Consider the following 16,696-nt stretch of genomic DNA (forward strand, 5'->3'; position numbering starts at 1 on the left):
GACGTGAGGAGGAAAGGGAAAAGTATCTGCCTTGGAAATGTTTGTAGAGCATAGCTTCCTTAGTAGGATGCTTTAATTATTCAGCTTCAGTCATACTTTTCAGATACCTTTTGGAGAATTTTATAGCCTTTCCAAAGTAGGAACTGCAGTTTTCAGCTCCCAGAACTGGGACTCTTGCCACTCTGGCATAACAGAGAAAATACCAGAGAATAAACTTGTATGTGCAGATAGAGAATGAAAATAAGGCAGCAAAATATTCCCACTTCAAGCATGTTTTCCTAACATCAGTGTCTAGTAAATATTTTTATCTGGGCTTTCTGGCATTTTTACATTTGTCTGCATTTTTTCTGTGTCTGTTTATCTTCGTCTTGTCAGTAGCTGCCTTTCTGTATGAAGGGGAGGATTTCCTGTGGTCTAACAGTCATTCCTAATCTTCAGCTCTGCCACCAGCTCAGATTTTGGGTCAGGAATGTGCAGAGTATTATCACCTTGACTGAGTATCAGAACTGTGAGAAAGTTAGTCTCCTTCACTGGAGACATTCAAAACCCACCTGGACACGTTCCTGTGTGATGTGCTCTAGGTGACCCTGCTCTGGCAGGGGGGTTGGACTGGATGATCTTTCGAGGTCCCTTCCAACCCCTAGGATTTTATGATTCTATGAAAGTCTCCCTTTGTGCATTGATTGAAGGCAAAGAAAAAGTGCAGTTGCATTTGTAATCACATGGATTAAATAAACCTGAAAAGGGCACTGTAAAATTACTTCAGCAGTTAAGATTACAAATGTCATACTCTCCTCTTTGTCAAGCAAGCTCAATAACTTTCTGTAAGCCTATATAAATACTGCTGCATTATTTAAAAAGATCAATGGAGTCAAGAGATAAAAATAATTCTGAAGAAGTATTTTTTTTAAAGAAGACAGCCAAACTAAGTTCCCTATGTTTAAGAAGGATGGCTTTTCAGAAAGGATGATCTTGGGGAAAATGCATAAACCTTCTTTTTCTTCACAGTCACTAAGCTGTAGGGATCTGCTTCAGTCATGTAGGGTGAAATGCAGTTTCAAAACTCCAGGAAAGTATCCACATGTTGGAAACTATGATGGTGGGACAAGTAGCCTTTGTTATTTCAGCTGAAACTAAAAGTACAACTTGCAGTTACTAGAAGGCAAAGTTACCAAAACAGACCGAAAAATAACCTACATTCAGTAAAATCAGCCAAACAGGTACTCAAGACCATTGACTATCAGGATTATTTTTTTTTCTTTAATCAGTGTCAGTTCTTTTAGATTCCTGAGTTTAGCTGCATTGCTTTCCACATTAGGCCTAATTTTCATTTTGCTATTAACATGTCATCAATTCCAATTAAATTTGCATGATACACATATAGGATTATATATTCACAAGTCAGCTATATTAGTCTGCATATATTTGTGCCCATCATAGATAAAACATTTCCTTAAAGGTTTTAAGTTACGATTAGCTTTTGAAATGATCCATAATATTGTAATAACTTGGTCATAGTGCACTTAAGACTGGGGTGATGTTCAAAATGCTTGTGCTGCTAATATGTTTGGGTCACAAATTTTATATGTAAAATAAATGCTTCCTCTCTATTCTGTAGGCTATAATCATCAACGTATCTGTGAAAACCAAAGGCAGAAGTCTCCTGAATTCTACAGCAGAACAGCATCAGAATCGAATGTGTATTTGAATAGTTTCCATTTCCCAGATCGTAGTTACAAGGACCATGCCTTTGATTCACTAAGCTTAGACAGTTCTGACAGTATGGAGACAAGCATATCAGCATGCTCACCGGATAACATTTCCAGGTAAATCATCTTTCTTTCTGATGTTGCAATGGTCATAGGGTTATAATAAAAAAGTATGTTGATTCATGGCATGTTAATGTGAATGCTGCAAACTGTTTAAGAAAATGTAAGATCATTACACAGATATCATATTTAGTATTTATGTAGCACTTCATCATCAAATTTAACTATCACCTCACCTCTTTGTTTAAAGATGGAAAATAAAAATATAGAGAAGCTCAGTGATAATGTTGGGAGGCCATAGCAAAACGAGTGTCAGTCCTGAACTGAAATTATTAAGCTGTTGATGCTCAGGTAATACCTAAGGTTTCTTCTGTGATCATTAGAGACTTCCTGTGATAGGAAATGTCTCAAAGACATCTGTCGGCGATGAAGTACACTTGTTCTGCATGTCCAGTATGTTACCTTACTAGAGCCTTATGCTGAAACCCTTAGGGCTTTTCTGATGATCTATTTTTGCTCTTTTGCTCCTCCCTTTTTTGGGTCAGTAAAAAAAAAAGAGATGACACTGAAAGGCTTAGAGCCCTCATCTGCTTTTCTCATCCTCAGAGGTTGTCAGCTCAGACTCTGCACCTCAGATAAAAAGAATATCAATGACCTGTGTTAAAAGTGCAGCTGAGTCTCAAAATTCTGTGTAAACAATTTTCTCCTGACAGTCTTGTTTTAATGATAGCACTTTAATTTCTGCTCACAGCCCTGTCCCAGCATTTTCACAAGCACAAGTGGAGGCTGATAATTAAGTACAACATTGTCACAGGATTAAGAATTCCTTGTGAACACAAGGACAGGTTTTTTGGCTAGCATGTTGTGTTTTATTAAGCATCTGTTTCCCGTAACAGGGTATTAGCCCACTGATTTGAACTTGTCATATTTTATCACTGCAATGTTAACAGTTTCAGAAAATACTAGTGGCCATCATTCTGCTGGCTGGGCTTTATTTTTTTCCAATTGGTTGGTTTCATTTGGTTGGGTTTTTTTAAGTAAAAACATTAGGCCTCAGGTTTTGAGGATTTCTGTTTTAAATAGATATGAAGTGAGCAAGTTTCTGATAGCTGGAGACTGGCTGGGAATTAATTGTCTCTGCAGTGATCTAACATGGCAGTGGTATGAAATATGTCTTTCTTACTGCTCTGACCACTTTGAGAGAAGATGGTGTGTGTCTTAGCTATCTTGGGGCCATCTTGTAAGTGGAATCTCTAGTCCAGGACAGGAGAGCCCCACCAGCTGTTGAATTTCACTGGTGCTGTTTACCCTTCTGCCTCTCTCTGGCTCTTCTGTAGCTTCCAGCCAATGCTGGAAGAAAAAAAAACAAAAAAACAAACCAAAAAACAACAGAAAAGGACCCTTTACAACACATCTCTGAATTTCTCACAAATGAACCTTTGGTGAGGGACAAAAAGAGTGTGGTCAGATTTTGCTGATAAAACTTGGAAGATGGGCAGGCAGTTAATTTTCCTTGACATAACTTCCCTTAAGCAAACTTAATTCAGATTGTTTTAGATGTTGTTTTGAGGATCTTTCCTAACCATACTAAACTTAAAAGGGAAGTATTTTATGATGCTTTGTTTGGACATATTTAAAATATATAAATTTTATTTTACCTTATATAAGTTTAGACTTTTTTGCTGGAAATACATCTTAGTCTGTTTGTGCTTAAAGCACAGAAGAAACAGAACCACTGTAGTAATTTATCAACTCACCGAACACTATTTTTTTCAAGGTTCATTAGTACTGTGGTTTGGGCCCAACATGACAAAAAAGGAACAGCCCCATGGCCACTCACTCAACTCCCCCCCACTTACACACACTCTGGGATGAGGAGGACAAAGCTCCTGGGTTGAGACAAAGGACAAGGAGGGTTCTTCACCGATTAAAGTCCCAGGCAAAACAGACTCAACTTGGGGAAAAAATAATAATTTAATTTCACACTCATCAAACACACACAGGACACAGACACATGCAGAGCAGGGCTTGCATATGTTACCCCACCCCTCCCTTCTTCCTGGGCCCAAATCCCTTTGTTCCCAGTTTCTCTCCCTCCTTCCCCCCAGCAGCACAGGGGGACAGGGGATGGGGTTTGGAGTCAGTTCACAGGCTAGTGGTTCCTGCTGCTCCTTCCTCCTCAGGATGAAGGATTCCTTACGGTCCTGCCCTGCTTCCCCACAGGGTCCCTGCCATAGGAGAGAGTCCTCGATGAACCTCTCCTTCATGAGTCCTTCCCACAAGGTTCCCTCAGGAACAGGCTGCTCCAGCCTGGGCTTCCCACAGAGTCACGGGCTCCTTTGGGAACCACCAACTCCCCTGGCACCGAGGTCTTCCACAGCTGCATGATCCAAATCCTCTGGCCACAAAATCCAAGTCCAGTGGCCAAGTTCATCCCTCCTGGTGCCTTCAGGGAATGTTCCACCACGTTCCTCCGCGAGTGCAGGGGCACAGCTGCCATCTTGCCATGGGTTGCAGGGAAACTTCTGCTTGGGCACCTTCTTTCTCATCAACCACCAGCACTGCTCTCTTCCTCCAGCTCAGCTCTTCTCCTTTAAGTGCTTCTCTGCTCAGGTGTTATATCAGTTCTTCTGTATGTTAGTTGTTGAGGTGCATCTGTTGTCCCTCTAATGGCTCCTTGGCTGGGTTTGGAGCAGGGAGAGCTTCTCAGCTTCTTACCAGAGCCACTCCTGTGGCTCTTCCCCTGCTGCCAAAAAACCCACCAAGCCAGAACAATTACCAACTACAATTACCTACCATCTGACACCCACTTTCACTTGAGTGGTTAGACTGTTTTCACTACAATCCCAATTTCACTCTGCCCTAAACATTTTAATCCATTCTGTTTCTTCATATTGTGCTTTAGTGTAATGGCATTATTGATGGTAATATAGTAATATTTAATCAACTATTTTTCTTGAACAGCATAAGGTGAAAAAAAAGCACGCTATGGAAATGCCAGAATTGAAATGGCTGTTAAATTGAGATGATTCTAAGAAATTGTATTGGAGAAAAGAAACAAAACAGGGCAGGCAGTTAATTTTCCTTGACATAACTTCCCTTAAGCAAACTTAATTCAGATTGTTTTAGATGTTGTTTTGAGGATCTTTCCTAACCATACTAAACTTAAAAGGGAAGTATTTTATGATGCTTTGTTTGGACATATTTAAAATATATAAATTTTATTTTACCTTATATAAGTTTAGACTTTTTTGCTGGAAATACATCTTAGTCTGTTTATGCTTAAAGCACAGAAGAAACAGAACCACTGTAGTAATTTATCAACTCACCGAACACTATTTTTTTCAAGGTTCATTAGTACTGTGGTTTGGGCCCAACATGACAAAAAAGGAACAGCCCCATGGCCACTCACTCAACTCCCCCCCACTTACACACACTCTGGGATGAGGAGGACAAAGCTCCTGGGTTGAGACAAAGGACAAGGAGGGTTCTTCACCGATTAAAGTCCCAGGCAAAACAGACTCAACTTGGGGAAAAAATAATAATTTAATTTCACACTCATCAAACACACACAGGACACAGACACATGCAGAGCAGGGCTTGCATATGTTACCCCACCCCTCCCTTCTTCCTGGGCCCAAATCCCTTTGTTCCCAGTTTCTCTCCCTCCTTCCCCCCAGCAGCACAGGGGGACAGGGGATGGGGTTTGGAGTCAGTTCACAGGCTAGTGGTTCCTGCTGCTCCTTCCTCCTCAGGATGAAGGATTCCTTACGGTCCTGCCCTGCTTCCCCACAGGGTCCCTGCCATAGGAGAGAGTCCTCGATGAACCTCTCCTTCATGAGTCCTTCCCACAAGGTTCCCTCAGGAACAGGCTGCTCCAGCCTGGGCTTCCCACAGAGTCACGGGCTCCTTTGGGAACCACCAACTCCCCTGGCACCGAGGTCTTCCACAGCTGCATGATCCAAATCCTCTGGCCACAAAATCCAAGTCCAGTGGCCAAGTTCATCCCTCCTGGTGCCTTCAGGGAATGTTCCACCACGTTCCTCCGCGAGTGCAGGGGCACAGCTGCCATCTTGCCATGGGTTGCAGGGAAACTTCTGCTTGGGCACCTTCTTTCTCATCAACCACCAGCACTGCTCTCTTCCTCCAGCTCAGCTCTTCTCCTTTAAGTGCTTCTCTGCTCAGGTGTTATATCAGTTCTTCTGTATGTTAGTTGTTGAGGTGCATCTGTTGTCCCTCTAATGGCTCCTTGGCTGGGTTTGGAGCAGGGAGAGCTTCTCAGCTTCTTACCAGAGCCACTCCTGTGGCTCTTCCCCTGCTGCCAAAAAACCCACCAAGCCAGAACAATTACCAACTACAATTACCTACCATCTGACACCCACTTTCACTTGAGTGGTTAGACTGTTTTCACTACAATCCCAATTTCACTCTGCCCTAAACATTTTAATCCATTCTGTTTCTTCATATTGTGCTTTATGCTGCCAAAAAACCCACCAAGCCAGAACAATTACCAACTACAATTACCTACCATCTGACACCCACTTTCACTTGAGTGGTTAGACTGTTTTCACTACAATCCCAATTTCACTCTGCCCTAAACATTTTAATCCATTCTGTTTCTTCATATTGTGCTTTAGTGTAATGGCATTATTGATGGTAATATAGTAATATTTAATCAACTATTTTTCTTGAACAGCATAAGGTGAAAAAAAAGCACGCTATGGAAATGCCAGAATTGAAATGGCTGTTAAATTGAGATGATTCTAAGAAATTGTATTGGAGAAAAGAAACAAAACAGGGGAGGGAAAGGGGATAGATGTGTTGTGCTGGCCCAGGATCGATCACTCTCTGTGATTAACCCTTGTTTCTTTGGCTTGCTGGATACTTGTAGTACTGGATCCTTCCTGACACTGCTCTATCACTGAATGGCCTTTATGCATACCTCTTAATCCTCCTTTTTACTGAGAGTTTCTTGATGATGAGTTCAGTGAGACACAAAACAAAGAGAGCCAGAAAGACTGGTATATTCAGATGGCTACTAAAGCCAGCTCAGAGGATTGGTAGTGTGTTCTGCTAGGACACAGTATCCACCTCCATCCATATTCTGTCATCTGAGAAAAGAAAACAGATCAGAGTGCACTGACAAGATGCATTTTTTGGCACGAGTCCACATTTTTCATAACTCTTCACAGAAAATATACATTGAGAGCATACTGTGTACTTTATGCATAATTTTTTTGCTAGTGTCTGCTGCACTAACTGGATCAGAAGAGTATCAGCTCTGTTCTTAAACTGTCTAATGTTGGACTGTAAAATACATGTTTAAATACCAAGTATTCTTTTAAAAAACTGATTATTTTTTTTTGTGCAGTGCTAGCACTTCAAATGTTGCAAGAATAGAAGAGATGGAGAGACTTCTGAAACAAGCCCATGCTGAAAAGACTAGGCTGCTCGAGAGCAGGGTAAGCATAATTTTATGAGTAAAACTACGAGTGGGTATCTTAGTTGCATAACATCCTCCTAAGTGTAACATTGGACCCTAAGTAGTTTACACTTAATAGACACTTAAAAATTACCTTTCCTCCCTTACTTTGGTCTCATTTTACCCTCATACAACATCTCTGAGCTCATATGCAATAGCTGCTACCTCAGTGCGTGAGTCGATGGCAAAACCTTGTTAGAAGCCAGGTCAGCATTGCTCCTACACCTGCTCAGAGAGCTGCTTAAGAGGAACCTTAATTTCTGGAGTCATAATGTTTGCAGTTCTGATTCCACTTATCGGTCAACTTATGTGTTTCTGCCTACTTAAGAGGCAAAAAGGGATTTAGTCCTAGCTTAGCAATTACATTATCAGCTATAGTTTCACATATAATTGAAGTTCTACATGTGCTGTGGTGTGTAGGAACGGGAGATGGAAGCTAAAAAACGAGCTCTGGAAGAAGAAAAGCGCCGCAGAGAGCAACTGGAGAAAAGACTGGAAGAAGAAACTAGCCAGAGGCAAAAATTAATTGAAAAGGAAGTAAAAATACGTGAGAAGCAAAGAGCACAGGTGAGAGATGTTGACATGAAACAGTTTCTAAGTGCAAGACTTCCCCCTGATACACAGAAGGGACTAAGTGTATTTCTGCCAATAGTAAACAGAGCTGCTTTCAGTTGAACAGATGGATTTAGTTTTTGTGAGGCATAACTGTGCTGCTGAAAGTATGTTTGGGCCGTTGGAGCCTTAGATAGATGTCTGAATGTTCATTTAAGGTGAAATAATAGCATAGGTACCTGTTTAGCATCCTATAGGTAAATTACATTAATCCTACAAGGTTTGTTATTGAGCATGGGCAGAACAGAATTATTTAGCCTGAACAAAATACATTTATGAGCATGTTAATGTTTTAAACTGTTGGTGTGGGTTTTTTTCTTAATACATAAAATATCTTGGAATGTGAATTGTCCATCTCAAATATTTAACTGGAAAAAAAACAGATAAGGAGGCTCTTCCACATGTAGTCTAGAGAGCAAATTGTATTTTCTCCTAATATTGCTGGGACTATACAACATGGGAATATTTTTTTTTAAATTAAAACAGTGTTACTTCCTACATCTTCTTCTTTCTTGTTAGGATTTAGAGGTATCTTGAGCTTTCTTTAGGCTTAGAGGTCTTACATATTTGTTTCTTCCACCACAACTAATAAGATCTACATGATATATAGCAATTAGACTAGGCAGTAATTTTATCATTAGTACAGTATAGCAATACAATGCCTCCATCTTAATATATGTATTTGAGTGCAAAAAAATCCATATCATATTTGAAAATCTTTCTGCTGTTACCTGTGCTACCTTTGCTAAATTGTTGTTTCATGATTTACTATCATCTTTTTTTAGGAACGTTCCTATATAACTTGCTAAATCAGAACAATACGAAAATCCCAAAGGAACTTTAAGCTGTTTCTGGTTAAATATATTCACTCCATTGTTTCTATATAAAATTGAACTACCAAATGTTAGATTTTATGTGTACTTTACTTGAATGCCTTATTTTTATTTAAGAAATTTTAGTGACAACTCAAGTATGGTGTAAACAATGATACCATACTTATATCTTCATCCCGTATTGGAGCATACATGTGTTGTAATAGAACACCCTATCAGCTTCTGCTAATTGGCAGATAGGCTGAAAACTGAATTGGCCAGAAGACAAAATGTATCTGTCAAAAATAACTGTTGTGGTTTTTTTTAACTTTTTCCTTTCCTTTGTGCAGTGAGACCCAATTTTATTCTTTTTTCAGCACCTTCTGACACTTAGAAATATGAACTAGGGAGGAACTCCACCTTTGCACTTGCCAAAGCTGGTGCCAGCTTGTATCCCTACAGGACTGCATAATTTTAAAAGGGTGCTAAAAGTTCTTGTGGAAAATAGAACTCTCATTGCAGCAAGAGGTTCTTGAGAATGCAATGAGGCACAAGTCCCTTCAGTTTCTGACTTACAGTGGGATTTAACAGGCATGGAGTAGGGGCAGATTAGATTCTTCAGGTCACTGACTTCTCTAGAGTCAGTGGAGAGAGAGAGGGAGATTCTCCTTCCACAGGCCACTCAGAGTACCTAAATTCAGCTTTTGTTCTGAAACACCCTCTGGCGTAGCCTCTTACTGCCTTGACTGCAGCAGCAGCTGTGGAGACTTGTCTTCTGTGTTTAAAATGGGGGGGGGGGGGAACACAGGGTGGTGCTAGACCCTTGAGGCACAGAGAAAACAAGCCTATTACCTCAGCTGGCAGAGATCCCAAATGGTTCCTTCCTCCTGCATGTTCTCCCAGCTTCCATGACCTGGACTTGATGCAGTCTTGATCTGCATTCAAGAATGAGGCACCATTTCTTGTGCTGCTTTGCTGCATCTTGCAGAGGGATGCACTTAAGCTCCCTGTCCTGTATTGCCAGCTGTTAACTAGATACCACATCTAATTTGTTCAAAAGAAAATAATTCTGTTTTGTTCACAGCAGTCGCTGTGAAATTAACTAGTGATTACAGTTCATTCTCGCTACTGTTTCCTGTAATAGCATGGTCTTACTATTTATTTAATACTTTGCATGAAAATACCTGTAGCAGTAAAATAGTAGTGAATGACAAATGTGTAGTGAGTATCTAGCCCAGAGAAATGAGGTTTGCTTAACATCATGCAAATGAAGTTTTTACACTTCATTTAAAGCAGCATCACACCTTTACATTTAACTGATGTTTTAATTCTAAAACAACCTTTCTATGCTGTGACCCCCATTTACCAGCTTATCAACTGATGATTTCAAGAAACTCCTGAGCTCTACTCTGGCTCTTATTGTTATCCAACACTTCACAAAGTTACAAGTTTTAAGGAATTTTATTTTAAAGAAAATTAGGGCTGCAGCAAAAGCTCTTTACTTTCCTTACATTTATCCTTGGATTCCTATGGGCAGTTTGCAGTTATGTCCTTGCAGCAGAAAGAGTGAAGGTGAAGTTAAGAGTTCTGTTAAAAATGTATTTTGTTTTCCTTGCTGTAGGCCCGTCCCTTGACTCGCTATTTGCCCGTTAGAAAGGAAGACTTTGACCTACGAAGTCACATCGAAACAGCAGGTCACAACGTAGAGACCTGTTACCATATCTCCCTCACAGAGAAGACCTGCCGAGGCTTTCTGATTAAAATGGGAGGAAAAATAAAAACGTGGAAAAAACGATGGTTTGTTTTTGACAGAAACAAGAGAACTTTTACTTATTATGCAGGTAGGTTGTAGGACCACTGCTAGGGTACACCTGTCCCTCATATTTCCCTATCACCTTCAGCCGAGTTATGAACATGTAGGGAGTCCTGAATAAAACTTAGATTTCTGTTTCTTCTGGTGTTTTACACATACACTCAGAGCTTGTGCAATCACTTCCCTATATTGTTCAATCCTAATTCCAGGCAAGACAGAAATTGGTGTAATAGACAAGAGGAGGGATGTGGATAGGCAAGAGATAAAAATGGAAGACCATCAGGTTCCTAGTAAACAGAATAATTGCTCTACATAGTTTATTTTTAAATATTATAGACTTCCCCTGATGACAAAATGATTTCTGGTACCTTTCATACATTAAGATAATTTGTTATACTTACCATGACAATTAAATAAAATGCTTCTGCAGTTTCATGGCTTGATGTGCTGACAGATCTTTCAGGAAATTAAATATACAGGAGTGGATTTTTTTAGTATGCCATGTTTACATAATAGTCTAAGGAATTTCTAATTAACAATATGTAATACTCCAAAGAGGTTTCTGACGCTTAAGTTGTTCTATGTGATATCTGGAGCCCTTATAAGCATTATATTAATTTGTTATCTTGGGGTAAACCCAGAAATTTGGATTTTAAGAACATACATGTCTCTTGGATTGCTGTGCTAATCTACACATTTTGACTCTGAATTTTCAGAGGAAGCCACAAAAATGACATTGTGCTCTGAATATTCATCATTAAGAGAGGCCAAACAGGGGACCTGTGTAGGGTGGTCATTGCTAAGAAGCAGAAAAAAACATTGAGTACAAAAAATAACCAAACAGTTCAATTTCCTTTTATGACATTACTGCTTTTCAGCAACTCAGAAGGAACTTTTTAAAAACACATACTTGAATCCATTACAATAATTCACTACATACTCCCTGAATATTTCTTACTCGTTTGCAGCAGTATGATGAAGAATGTAACAATAATTTTTTTTATTTAGTTCTTAACATCTGGCTTATTGGTTAGCAAGGCCTGTAACATACAGTAGTGTTCCCATCTGGTACTGATTTTTTTATTATAATTTTTTTTAGTAGTTATGTTAATAGTTAACCGTTTTGGTTTTGAGTACAGCATAGCTGCCTTAATGCAATTTGAATTACAAAATAAAGCTTTTCATAATGTCTCAATTATTCCAGCCAACAAAGTAAGTTTCATCAGAATTCTGTACCAGCTGTGCAAAAATGCAGCTGCTTGTATTGATGAGTGAGGATCCATCTAGATATTTAGCTATATAGCAGACTTGCAAAATAAATATTGATGCTGAAAATTCAGAGTAATTACACTCGTAAGTGAATATACTGGTATATTAGTTTCATTCTTCAAGTGTACTGAACAAAGAATGTACCCTGAAGTCTGACAATTCAGTGCAGCAACTGAAGGATCTGCACTTTCTGACCTGAAGCATACAGGCAACTCTACAAATACTGCTGCAACAGCATCTTGTGGGATACCTGAAATGCTCTTGTAGCCAAGACCTCAGCTGGCACTTGAGAGGAGAGTGCGTCACCTTTTGCTTGTGCTGTACAGTCAGTATACTTTGTGTAGTATTGCATTTACATTAGTACAACGTGTGCTACAATGTCATAAGCTGACACCTCATTACTTTTACCTGTCCCGGGGGCTGACAGGAAGATTCCCAGTGCTACATCATTCGGTCTCTGGGATTTCTTTTTTGTATCACATGAAGTTTTGGAAACTGCCTGCAGCTGCTGGTGGGATGTAAGCTGTATGTTCTGAGTGTTCAAAATGAGAGCAAAATTTCTCATGGGACTCATAAAGATGTTCTGCATGAATACTCAGTGTTAAGGTGATAATAATTTTGGGTCAGAAGGTATTATAATATTTCCCTAATATAAAATTATTGGGAGTGGAAGGAGGTTTGCCCTTCAGTGTCACATGCAGTTGTGATGCATCCTAACATCCTCTGGGATTATTTAACAAATTCTCTTCCATTCCAGGAAAATGTAGGGTACTGTAGATGCATATCTGTCCTGTTTTTTATTTTTATTGTGAAACATCATAGCGTGACCATTAAGTTCACAGTCCATGTGCTCCTTGCCCTAGAGGTTCTCTGTCTAATGCTGGGACAGAAGGCAATAGCAGATGTCTAAAGTAGTTTAGAATTGAACCCCTGCAAGTGTCTGCTTCTTTCTATTGCCTTTAAAGGGAGATTAAGTCAGCTGTGTCTCCACTGTAGATGTCAAAACTTAAGTGAGAAGACTCCCACCCTTTATTTCAGAAACATGGTACCACTGCATAACAACCTGCTCCTTGTTTGCAGTGTCCCTGGAGTAACTATCCATTCAGGCATTCTTGCTTCGGGTGCTCTGAAGCAAATGGGAAGGCCCCTTTCACAACAGGGGCGAATTGCATCTAATTAGTTTGGCTTTCACCTGGGGTGTCAGAGTAGGAGAGTATAAGCAGGCAGTTGCGATGCTGCAGCTGGTGCCCAGGAACTTTTAACCTCCTGTAAACCTTTCCATGTGTCAGAGCTCATGGAAACTTGCCTACAAGCTGCTAACCTCATATTTGACTAATAAATAATACCTTGAGACTGAAAGAGATTATTATAAATGAGAAGATGTTTTTTTTATTATTTTTTTTTTAGTAAGTACAAATGATGTTTTAATGTAAAGCTTTTGCTATCAAATTGTATTTCAAATTTGCTTATCATTCCAGCATTTCTTTGAAGGCAAACTGTAGATCTTAGCCTATGACTTACGTGACATCTGGCTGGTTTTCATGGAATTGGAAGATTGGATGTATCTCAGACACAGGTGTCCTTCTGTTAGCTTCTTGAAGTACTGTTCACTGCAGTTCTCAAAAATAATTCTCTCTTTTCCATTTTAGACAAACACGAAACTAAATTAAAAGGTGTAATATATTTTCAAGCTATCGAAGAAGTCTATTATGATCATCTAAAGAATGCATATAAGGTAAACTTTGTTACTGTTGTTTTGAGTATCATATTGTAGGACCCAAAGTATAGTAGCTGCTGTAAAGTCAAAGGGAGAGCTGACATTATTAGAAAAACAAACAAAAAAACCCAGAATGGAGGAAAAGGAAGTTCAAACCAGATCCATTATTACTGCTGTGTTTTGTTGTTGTTTTTTTTAATACTGACAAAAGCAGAGATACGAGTGTCTACCTGCCAAGTGCTGGTCCCACATGGGATTTTCTGTGAGAAATTCCTTAGCCCAGTGGTGGGACCACTGACATCAGTGACTCTGGCAAATCAAGGGATGTCTGAATGCATCTATCACAGGTTGGGAGTTAACTGGTGCTGGCAGCTCATGGCACTTCCTGCCACTTATGTGTAATTCACATAAGCTGTGAACAAGCTGAATATATCCCTGGTATGTGGATTTGTGAAAACCAACGTTGTAGTAACCACTCGACATAGGGGGGTGTTAGTTGTTTGGGCAAAAAACAACATTTGGAGCCCAGTACTACTGTGTCTAGTGGAAATAGGTAGTAAAAAGTGTTTATGCTGATGCAAACACTTTAAACACATCTCTGCTTCCCATGCTGGTATGTAGGATGCAGTGCTACAGCATTCTGCACTTCATCTTTCTCCTTAACCCTATCGTAAAAATTCCTGTAAGTAATTTTACTTCTGGTCCAAATAAATGGCTTTACTGTCATTTTTTGTTATCCTTCTTTCTGATTTATTTTCTAGAGTCCCAACCCATTGCTCACTTTCAGCGTTAAGACACATGACCGGATATACTATATGGTTGCTCCTTCCCCAGAAGCCATGAGGATATGGATGGATGTCATTGTCACAGGCGCAGAAGGCTACACTCACTTCATGTTATAATAAAAGGGGGCAATAGGGCATACTGCAATAACGTAACATATGAAGTTAGCCATATGTAGGGGAATCTGAAAAGCCAGTGAATACTCTGAAATGTCCTCCTTATGATGTGCACCCGAAACCTCAGAATGAGATGGTTTTACAAATGCATTGAAAAGGGGGTGGGGGTCGTTACGTGTTTTAGTTGATCTTTACAGGAATGAAAGAGCTAAAGCTGTTGAGAGAATCACAGTGCTCCAAAATGGATAATTGGGCAATTTAAATTACAATACCTTGATTCAGTAATTTTCTACAGATTCTCTTACATGGAGAATGTCTTCAAAAAATCATGCCAAACAGTTTACAGATGTGTGTGTTCTTACCAGGAAGCAAAAACTCTAGTTACGGAACAAACAAGTGTAATAAGCATATATTTTAATATGCAGCATTTGACATTTATAGATGATTAGGTGACTTTTAAAAACTTTTAGTCAAGTATTGTATAAACAAAAAAGCAACCCTAAGGTACACACAGTTCTTGCCTTAGTAGTTAATTATTACAGCCGAGCCAAAGAGTTATACAATTCCCTTACCATGTCTTCATATTGTTAGTTGTACTTAGCTTTCTGTAAGGGGACTGTACCAAAACTCTTCATGACTTTTAATGTAATTAAATTGTTACAATATTCTGTGTGTTCAGGTGCTCAGTGATACCCACTGTATGTTTCAACAACAACAAAAGAGAACAGTAGCTTTATAAAGATGTATTTTGCCACAAGAATATGAAATGGAAACACCTGTATTAACTTCTGCATAAGGAGAGGGGTTTTTTTAGTCTTCCCTTTTGAATAGAACGAACTGATTCTAGACCCTACAGCAATTTTCTTTTATGTAATAAGGTCCCAGCATGGTTCTAATCTGACTCTGCCAAGTGGATGCTCTACTGAAACCTCTCAAATATTGGACCCCTTGAAGCCAGTATCAAAATCACTACCTAAATAAATTCTTTGGAGCCAAGTTTTCAGACCCCAAGGTTTTTTTTAAATACATACCTGCACAGAATAATGCTGTCAAACAGAACAAAAAGAGAGAGGCAAGTTGCAAGTGTTTACACTAAGCAGTTTTCAAATGAAAACCCATGAAAATTTTAAGTTGATTCCTAAAACAACAAAAATATTGAAGGTGCAGTGATTTCTCATTTTAAAGTCCTTGGGCAGTATTGCAAAAAGATAAGTTATTTAATTGAACCAAACTTCAAGAAAGTCTCTTACAATATGACTGTAAAGAGTTTCTATTTCAGTAATCAAAACTTACGTGCTGTGTCATTTGTGTCATAGAAGAAAGCACATTAGCCTTTTTTTCTTGATGGAAAATTAATGGCTTTTGATGGAACAAATATAAACCAAAAGCAGAATAGAAGTATGATGGCAGAATATTTTTATTATACTTTTGAAACCCTGTATCTGTAATGAACAGGTTGAGTTTTTTGTGATAATATACAGGTGATAAACTTGCTCTAGCACGACAAACGCCAGTTTCAACTTGAACCATGAAAGAAGGGACTGTTATCACAAACTAATTGTTATGAACTGTGGAAATCACAGCTTGTAATCTAATGATTTGAAACACTATCAGAAATAAATTGCTTTGGTTTATATAATTATTATTTTTCCCTGATGTATCTTGATTTTACTCCTAAGTATGGTTATAAAGGTTTTCTAATAATGATTTTTTGTATCCTGCATGATGCAATGAAAGCATTTCAATAAACATTTTTAAAAATATGCTTGCTTTAAATATTCTCTTTTTGCTTCATCTTGGGACATCTGTGCATGTCTTTTAAATAGTTGTATACAGTTGTGCAAGCTTTTTTATTTCTTAGTGGTGTTTAATCTAACCATTGCATATGTTTTCCCATAAAAGATCTATGGAAAACAGTGTTTCAGATGGCAGTAAAATTAGGAGCATATCAGGTTTAGTGTGTATACATAATTTAATACCTTTTTCATTTTTTATGACCCGGCTTGGAAAAGTCATCACCAGCCTTTGATTTAGACTTTTTTTTTTTTTTTTAACTGCAAAACAAAAGTTGGTGAAGTTTAGGGGTATCCCACTTTTCCCAGTATCTTACTCCAGACATGACTTGAATTGCTGGAAGCATTAGCTCATTCTAGAAGCCCATGGGGTTTTATCTTGGGGTTTTTTTCACTAGGTTTGTTATCATCACCACAAAGTGTGGTGGGTTTTGTAGTGGTGGACATCAAAGCAATGCAATCAAACCATGGTAGTAGTCACCATATGTCACAGTTTGACTCAGGTCCGACAACAATGCTCTCGATCCCCT

The 16,696-nt window shown here is 38.9% G+C and overlaps 1 protein-coding gene across 1 annotated transcript in view; it reads left to right on the forward strand.

Annotated features, from left to right (window-relative positions):
• Window positions 1-14,376, forward strand: part of PHLDB2 (pleckstrin homology-like domain, family B, member 2) — a 61,533-nt gene extending 47,157 nt beyond the window's left edge. Inside the window, 6 exon segments of the mRNA XM_009993365.1 lie at window positions 1,619-1,826; window positions 7,141-7,231; window positions 7,672-7,818; window positions 10,297-10,516; window positions 13,407-13,492; window positions 14,236-14,376. Coding sequence (XP_009991667.1) covers window positions 1,619-1,826; window positions 7,141-7,231; window positions 7,672-7,818; window positions 10,297-10,516; window positions 13,407-13,492; window positions 14,236-14,376 — 893 coding nt within the window.
• Window positions 14,377-16,696: the final 2,320 nt, after the last annotated feature.

Source organism: Chaetura pelagica, unplaced genomic scaffold (genome assembly GCF_000747805.2).
Source record: "Chaetura pelagica isolate M959 unplaced genomic scaffold, ChaPel_1.0 scaffold101, whole genome shotgun sequence".
NCBI lineage: Eukaryota > Metazoa > Chordata > Aves > Apodiformes > Apodidae > Chaetura > Chaetura pelagica.